Source organism: Eurypyga helias, unplaced genomic scaffold, assembly GCF_000690775.1.
Source record: "Eurypyga helias isolate BGI_N326 unplaced genomic scaffold, ASM69077v1 scaffold43754, whole genome shotgun sequence".
Lineage (NCBI taxonomy): Eukaryota > Metazoa > Chordata > Aves > Eurypygiformes > Eurypygidae > Eurypyga > Eurypyga helias.
In genome coordinates this window covers 61095-68904 of record NW_010245391.1, presented here as the reverse complement: position 1 = coordinate 68904, position 7810 = coordinate 61095, and the positions used below count along the sequence as shown (strand labels likewise).

The following is a 7810-nucleotide window of genomic DNA, read 5'->3' as shown; positions in this document are numbered from 1 at the left end:
TTGGCAGGACGTGGGCTAGAGCTACTGTTTATATCTGGAGGCAGTCTTATCCACAGCTCCTCTTCTGAGGCTACACCGCAGCTATGTTGTTATGAGGACCCCAGCTGTAGGTGTTCTGCTTATTCCTGCTAGGGTGTCTAACGCCTGTCTGCGCATGGAAAAGGGAGTGTGTGGATGTCTTCAGCTGGGGTACAAGCTTTCTGCTCGTGGTACCCAGTTAGGTTTAGCTGAGGCTCTGTGTACGTGTTGCACCAGCACACACTAGACCTTTTGCAGCTAGTAAATGAGAGTCTAATTACTTTTAAAACGCCGTCTGGACTTCTAGGATTGAATTTAAGAATGAGGTTAGGTGCCCTCTTCCCCCAAGGAGGCAATGTGAGCCTGTGAAGGCTTGGGAGCCCAAGGAACCGACTCCTCCAGAAAAGGAGTTGTTTAGTGACACTAGTCTTGGGGTCAGAAATGGAAGCACTGCTAGCAGCAGTGGACTTGTTTCAAAATTTCACAAAGAAAATGAGCGAGGAAAAATTTGAAAAGGAAATTAAACAGCTTGATGTTCCCCAACCATTGCCAATTGAAGTTTTCATTTTAGGATGTTTACAGGGCCTTCCTGAATATTTGGGGTGCCTTATAACACCCCATGTATAAATTCATACATGTGCTCATCCTGCCACCCAAAAAAAAGAACGTATAAGAAATGGCTGGGCTGTGCTCACGGGGAGTCTTTGGCAAGCCCCTAGGATGTGTGCATCTAGTCTGGCTGTGGGAGTCCCTGTTTCTTGGCTCTATCTGTTCAATATAGTTCTCGTTGCGCTGTGTCATGTTTAAGAACAGCTGATATTTATATTTATGGAAGTGTATATTGCTGTGCCAGACAGCACAGAGCTCCCGAGCACCTGTGCTATAGGCTGGGCTGCAAAAGCACAAGGTTTCTTTAGGAACTACTGTCTACTTTTAGCTCTGTGTGGAATCTCTGCTCATCTCCAGTATTTTTTTTTTTTTTTAAAGAGAGGAAAGCAAGCTCTTACCAAGGCTCAGAAAATCCCAGTGTAAGCCATGCCGCTGCAGGTGAGTAATGAAACCCGCAGGTTTGGAACAAATCAGCGCTCTCCTGGGAAGGATAGCTGCTTTGCTTGTGTGTGCAGAATTAAAGATGCTTCCTTGCTTGTTCACAGACTGTATTTCAAAACCTCGGTTTCCCCCCACGTAGACACATCACCAACCATCACTACAGAGGGAAAACATTCTATTAAAATGAGATACATGATTTTCTAACTCCATCTACTTGGGTTTTTGTGGTTATACCATCATCCTGCCCCTTCGCAATGCCTGTTTTGCACCGGCTGCCCAGGCTTCAGATCCCAGAAAGATGGGGCACCCCTTATTTTGTGTGTCAAGCACCCAGCTTCAGGCTGAGGTCCCTGTTGGACCCGTGTGCTAGCATTACTGCAGTTTTCACTGACAAACCCACCGTGCTGCTAGGGGAGGTGTAAGAAATTATTCCCAAAGCCTTCAGGCTTCCATACTTTTAGTCTGTTGAGACTGTGTCATACTGTGTCCTGCAATATTTTGGGGATACTTTGGATGGGTCATTCTGGTTATTTGAGTAAGAGCCCTCTTGCATCAGAGAAAACCCAAAGGTGCAATTTTGTTTGCACAACATCCGGAGAGATTGTGTGGACCGTGGTGTTTGACTGTCCTGATACTGCTGTGTCTTTCAGGTATTCAGATTCATGACAGAAGGCGGGATTTGTACTTTTAGCAACTGGATGTTTCTACTTTACTCTGAAAGAGGAAGTTCTTGCTGTGAACTCTTATTATTTGCAACTGTGAATCAAGAAGGAATGAACTGCAGCTATCCTGTGCTTTTTCTCTCAGTTGGAAGAATACATGTACTATTGACTACTTGGGGAATGAAAAATCATCTTTTTCTATTCAGTAAATAACTTCTAATAGCTGTGGTAGTAAACCTGACAGTGTGTTTGTTGTGAAGAAATATTGTCTAGTTAAGGCTTTTCATGTAGCAGTCTCCAAAAGGACTCTTAGCACTTTTTAATCTTTCTGTGTTTATTCACTTACCATCTCTTGATGAGAAGGATGGTTCTTATCAACACAGTTAACAACTGGTAACTGCAGGGATGCAGGTAGTTTAAATTCGGTGCTGCAGCTTCCTATCGTGATTTGGTACTTCCATGTTGTTTCAAGCAGTCTCAGACCATGGATAAGAGACTTCAAGACAGGTCAGCAAAGCACGTGACCGTATTTATGTTTTGGAAATACAGTAATTTGTAACCATACTTGCAATTCACAGGGGTGTTCTTCAGAAACTACGTAATACGCATATGCCCGAAGGCTCTGTTTTGCCCTCATAAAAAGAATTTCTCTTAAAAGAAAATACTTGAAGTATTTATCTCTAAGGTCTGAAAAGACATAGAATCATAGAATGGTTTGGGTTGGAAGGGACCCTAAAGATCACCCAGTTCCAACCTCCCTGCCATGGGCAGGGACACCTTCCACTAGACCAGGTTGCTCCAAGCCTCGTCCAGCCTGGCCTTGAACACTTCCAGGGATGGGGCATCCACAGCTTCTCTGGGCAACCTGTGCCAGTGCCTCACCACCCTCACCGTGAAGAATTTCTTCCTGATATCTAATCTAAACCTCCCTGTTTTCAATTTGTACCCGTAACATGTAACAGTATATTTATTGACCTGTAACAGTATATTTAAATGCTCTTAAGATGCAGTGCTTGGAACAGAGGTTGATGCTGTGTGCATATCACAGCTGGAAGTACTCAAAGTGGGGAATCAACCAAGTGGGGTTGGACAGCATGGGGGGAAAAAAGCCCTTTTTTTAAATGTGTGTCACTTATTGCAAGGACACAAGGCATCACCGGTGCTTCTGCCCTGAAATAGGAACACTCTGAGCCATCGCTTCAGGGTTTGGCAGTGCCACGTCCTCACCATCCGGCTGTGTGGCAGACCTGGGGAAAGGGAGTAAGTGCCCGGGCAGCCCGAGGGCAGGTGTCTTATCCCAAACCCCACTCACCAGCACCAAGAGCCATCGTGCCGGGCTCCGTGCTGGGCATGCAGGTGCTTGCTCTCCTCCCTGGCTGCTAGAGGAACGATGACCTTGGGTAAGAGGTGCTACTGCTCCGGCGTTTTGTCCTACACCGCCGCAGCAGGATGCCCCAGAGCATCCCTGGGTTTGTGGGCACCTTGTTTTTCCTCTGCAATAAACATAATTAACCCATCAGTACAATTTGCTTTTAATGATTCAGTAGGAATGGAGGTTTGGACATTTCCCAGCAGTTCCCTATGCTGGGCTTTTATATGTGAGTGTGTATAATAGATATACATAAAAATATATATATTCCTCTACCATATTGTTTGTCCAGAGTGGAATGTTCCTCGCTTTTCCGCCCAAGCTAGTGCTGCGTTCCCCATGCTGCCATACCGCCACCGTGGCATCTTCATTCCCATTCCGTACTTGCGCTCTTCTGCTCAGAAGGACTTGGCAGACGGCGTGCTGCATTCAGCAGCTGCCATCTGGTACTTCCCACGGTTATTTTCGGTTCCTCCTCTGAATGCAGCAATCATGGTGGTGACGGGAGGAGAAGGGATGCGGGATGTACCCGTTCCAGCAGCTTCTGACACCCCGAACGCTAGCGCACCTCTGCAGAGACCGCTCCCAAGGACAGAAGGACAAACGTGGGCCTGGAGTTACATTTTCTGGTAATTTACTGACCCTGTCAGAAACCACTATTTGTCTTCATTTGATACCATTTCTAAAGCTCTAGTCCAGGAATAACTTCTTTGCACAAATGGCTTTTCTCCTGTCTTTTTCTGACGGGCAGATGAAATGCAAACTACTGTTCTGTGAGCCCTGGTCAGAGATTAATGGGGAGAAAAACGCTGCGGTGTGTGACGTGCCTACCCTGTGAGGGGTCTGGGGCCTTTTTTAATAAGCCACAGGAACTGCTGTACATTTTTTCACTGTGTGTGTCCCAGGACACAGGCATAGGGGCCTGCAAGGAAGCTGGGTGGGACTTTTTACAAGGGCCTGTAGTGACAGGACAAGGGGTAACGGGTTTAAATTGAAAGTGGGGAGGTTTAGATTAGATATCAGGAAGAAGTTCTTCCTGGAGAGGGTGGTGAGGCACTGGAACAGGTTGCCCAGAGAAGCTGTGGATGCCCCATCCCTGGAAGTGTTCAAGGCCAGGCTGGATGAGGCTTTGAGCAATCTGGTCTAGTGGAAGGTGTCCCTGCCCATGGCAGGGGGGTTGGAACTGGGTGATCTTTAGGGTCCCTTCCAACCCAAACCATTCTATGATTCTATGATTCTCTTCCTCATGTCCCATGTTTGCGGGCACCTTGCTCCGCCTTCTCGTGCGGGATGGCCCTGGTCCAGCTCCTCCACTGATGGCCAGATAAACCTGGTGGGTGGCTGGGAACAGCGGAGCTGGCTTAGATACTCCACCCCATTTTAGTCACTCATTAGTGTTAAAAATAGTCCTGGACTGCAATGACAAACAAGAGAGATTCTTTTGCTATTAAAGAAAAACCTAAAGGTTAAACAATAATAAAAAAAGGGCTGCTGGACAGCTCAGCCATGGTCTGTATGGTCTCCTCTTGGCATTCATTGCCTCTCTTCCCCTTCAGCCTGGCTTTTCACTTGAAGTCAACCTAGTTCTGACATGTCCCAGAAATGTGACGGAGATGTGACAGTATGTTTGCGTTTGTTATTCCTAATGTTGGATGAGCAGCTGAAAGGAACACAGGTTCTCCCGTGTGCCCTCGGACGGGAGGTGGCAGCACTTTGCTGGGAGCTGGGCGGTCACCAGGAGAGCGCTGGCAGACCCCAGCTCAGGGGACTGCCACCTTGCAGTGATGCCAACAGCGGTGTCACCTGGGAAAATGGTCACAGCTGCTGGCCCTCCCCCTGGACCTGATGTCCCTCATCCCTTTCAGAGAAGGGAACCCACGCTGCTCTTGCTCTCTCTTCACGTGTCAGTTTGCCCCATCACAGGTGAGAAAGGAATGCCTCATGTACCCACGTGACACAGAGCCTTTGCTAAACACGTGCTCATCACTGGAATTTTGGACCGTCTTGTGGTTTTTAAGCCTCTCTTCTGGCAGGCTCTGCCAAGCAGGACAGTCCTGCTCCTGGCGAGGGGCATGGCAAAGCTGAGATGTGGCCAGAGCTAGTCAGCACTGGTGAGCTTGTCGTTGTCTGAACTAAAGATGTGATCTGTGTCCTGCCCAGCGCTGTGAGGGTCAGGAAATAGGAGTGATGTTTGCAAGTGTCCAAAATACTTTTTTTTAAAATTTTATTCTAAGGAAAATAATATAAAAAATGGTTCATGTGGGAAAGTTCTCAAAGCGTTGAAGAAAGGAGGTAGTTTAGGGGAAGAGAACAGTGGATTCATGGCATCCTTCTCCCTGGCATGGAGAGCAGAAGCATAGGTGGGAAGGAGCTTGCAGACTGACCAGAGAAGCTTTCACCTTTGCTCCTGAATGTGGCAGCTCCTCGTTCCTGGGTGGGTGAGCTCCCAAATCCCACCTCAAACTGGCAGCCAAACTGAGCCAAGCCCTTTTATCCCTTTGTGAAGGGCTGGCTCTGATTGCTTCATGTCCAAGCAGCTCAGGAGGCTCGCAGAAACCTGCAGGATGGTGCTGCCGCCTGCAGCAGCCTCAGCCAAAGCTGCAGCAAGGGAGGGTACCAGAGCCAAACCTGCCCGCCCCATCAGTGCCTCTGCTCAGAGAGCACAGGGCTCTGCCAGCCTTTTCCAAAGCTGGTGTCAGTAAAAAAAAATGCCCCTTACTTTTTTTCTGGTGTGTTTTTGGGTGTTTTTTCCCCTTGGGCAGTTATAAGACTAAGTGACCGTGTGGCCTGGGTACAAATGAAGGCAAATCTGACATCAATGGAAGAGGCAATTTCCCGGGAAGGGTAAAGGTTGTGCTGCAATCTATGAACCAGCCCTCTTTTCCTGTACTGCCTGGTTAAAACACTGTAGGTTTTGGGCTGGGGGCTCTAATCCACTTAGCTGCTGAGCCACTAAGACCTTGGTATTCCCCTCTGAGTGATCGTGTATTGTTGCACTTGGAGGATTTCAGCAGAAAACTGGTGCAAACTAGTGGGTTTTGTGCCTTGGTGCTGGGAGGAGGATGCTCTCCTCATTTCAGTATCGCACACCGTGTCAGAGGGCTGCGTGTTACCGCACTGTGATATTGCTGTGCAAGCTACTCGGCTGCGGTCGCATCATCCAGATCGCAGTTTCTTTGCCGAGGGGGTGCAGAGGAGGCTGAGGGCAGAAAGTCAGTGGCTGGGCTGTGACGTGGGGCTGCAGGGCCCTCCGGACCACCTTGGAGGGTGCTTTTGGGTGGCTGGAGCTGTTAAGGAGCTGGCTGAGCCAGGCTGGCTGCGAGCCAACTCAAACGCGGTGTTACCCAAAACACGGTCCAGCAAGGGGCCGCCATGAGCCCGGCTGAGCTCCTCAGCACCCACGCTGCTGGCTCGCATCAGCGGGGATAAGTGGGTGCAGCGCTTCCCGTGAGCAACGCTGACCCTGCAAAGCCCTCGCGTCCCGGAAAGCAGGCCGATTCCCCGACCTCCATCCTCACCTCTGTACCTCCATCATACCAACCTGGGCTTTGCAGCCTCTGGGTTTGCCTCTCACCAGAGTGATTTGTGTTATCCCCATCTCTCTTTCTCCAGCTGGGGAATGCTGGGTACGGCACAGGGCTATATGGATGTTACCAGGCAGTATTTCATCTCCTGCTTACTACCTTCCCACCTGAGACAGGGATAAAGTAACAGCTCTGTCGAGGAATGTCACTTTAAGCAAATCCTTCTGCCAAATGGAAAAACACATTGAGCGGATGGAAGGAAACAGACCGTACTGAAAGGGCATCTCTGGTAACTGAGCACAGTCTAAAATAATCGTGTGCTGGCTGCCTGTCGCACGCTGTCTCCCTGTGCCTGGATGGCTGCGAGTGACTCCATTGGGAGCGGAGAAGCACTCCTGGGCTTCACCAGCTACCCCCTGTTCATAGGCTCAGAGGTGACCCAAGTCTTGCAGATACCACTGAACGGTGTGGCCTTGCAGGTGATCAACTCTTTCTTCATCTGTAAAGGTTAGTTACCACGAAAGCCTTGAAAGTCTGTTTGTCTCAAAGTTTTCTGGACCCCATCCGGCTACTGGTCCCCGGGAGCAGCCCCCGTGTCTTGTGTGGCTCTGGAAAGCAGGACCTCTGGATTTGTGGAGGTTGTAGAGCAGTATGGAGTAACGCAGAAAAACCAGTTCTCAGCAGGGCAGGAAGGAAGGATGCTGCTTCTTGGGAACTACCCAAATATCATCAAGTCTGAAGTGTGTGCCGGAGAAATGATATTTAACAAGAGTTGCCATATGCAGCTCACCAGCGTGAGGAGCATTGTGTGCAATCTGGGTGCTGTACTCGAGTCACTCCAGAGAAAAACACAAGGGCTAATTAAAAATTATGGGCAATTAGGAAAGTCCTCCAGCTGGACTTTTTGATGCATAAGGTGGGGTTTTTAACACAGAATAAATGGATTTTTAAAGCAAGTCTCTTGGCTTCAGTCAAGCTGTCACATAATGAAGACGTTTCAGACGTGTGATACTATCATAGTTCCACCTACCACACATTGTTTGTTGGTGCTGGATTTGTGCCATGTTTTAAGAAAAGATTAGCATCAAAATGCTCAGGTTTTTTTCCCTGCCTAAGGTTGCACCAATGACTGCTGATTTTTAAGTGTGCAAAATGCAGCCAGGCATTATTTTGCTTGTGAATCATAA

The 7810-nt window shown here is 48.6% G+C and overlaps 1 protein-coding gene across 1 annotated transcript in view; it reads left to right on the top strand.

Annotated features, from left to right (window-relative positions):
* The window catches only part of VGLL1 (vestigial-like family member 1), a 4037-nt gene extending 2278 nt beyond the window's left edge, over positions 1 to 1759 (top strand). Inside the window, exons 3-4 of the mRNA XM_010150031.1 lie at positions 1006 to 1065; positions 1719 to 1759. Coding sequence (XP_010148333.1) covers positions 1006 to 1065; positions 1719 to 1759 — 101 coding nt within the window. The remainder of the gene's footprint in view (positions 1 to 1005; positions 1066 to 1718) is intronic.
* Positions 1760 to 7810: the final 6051 nt, after the last annotated feature.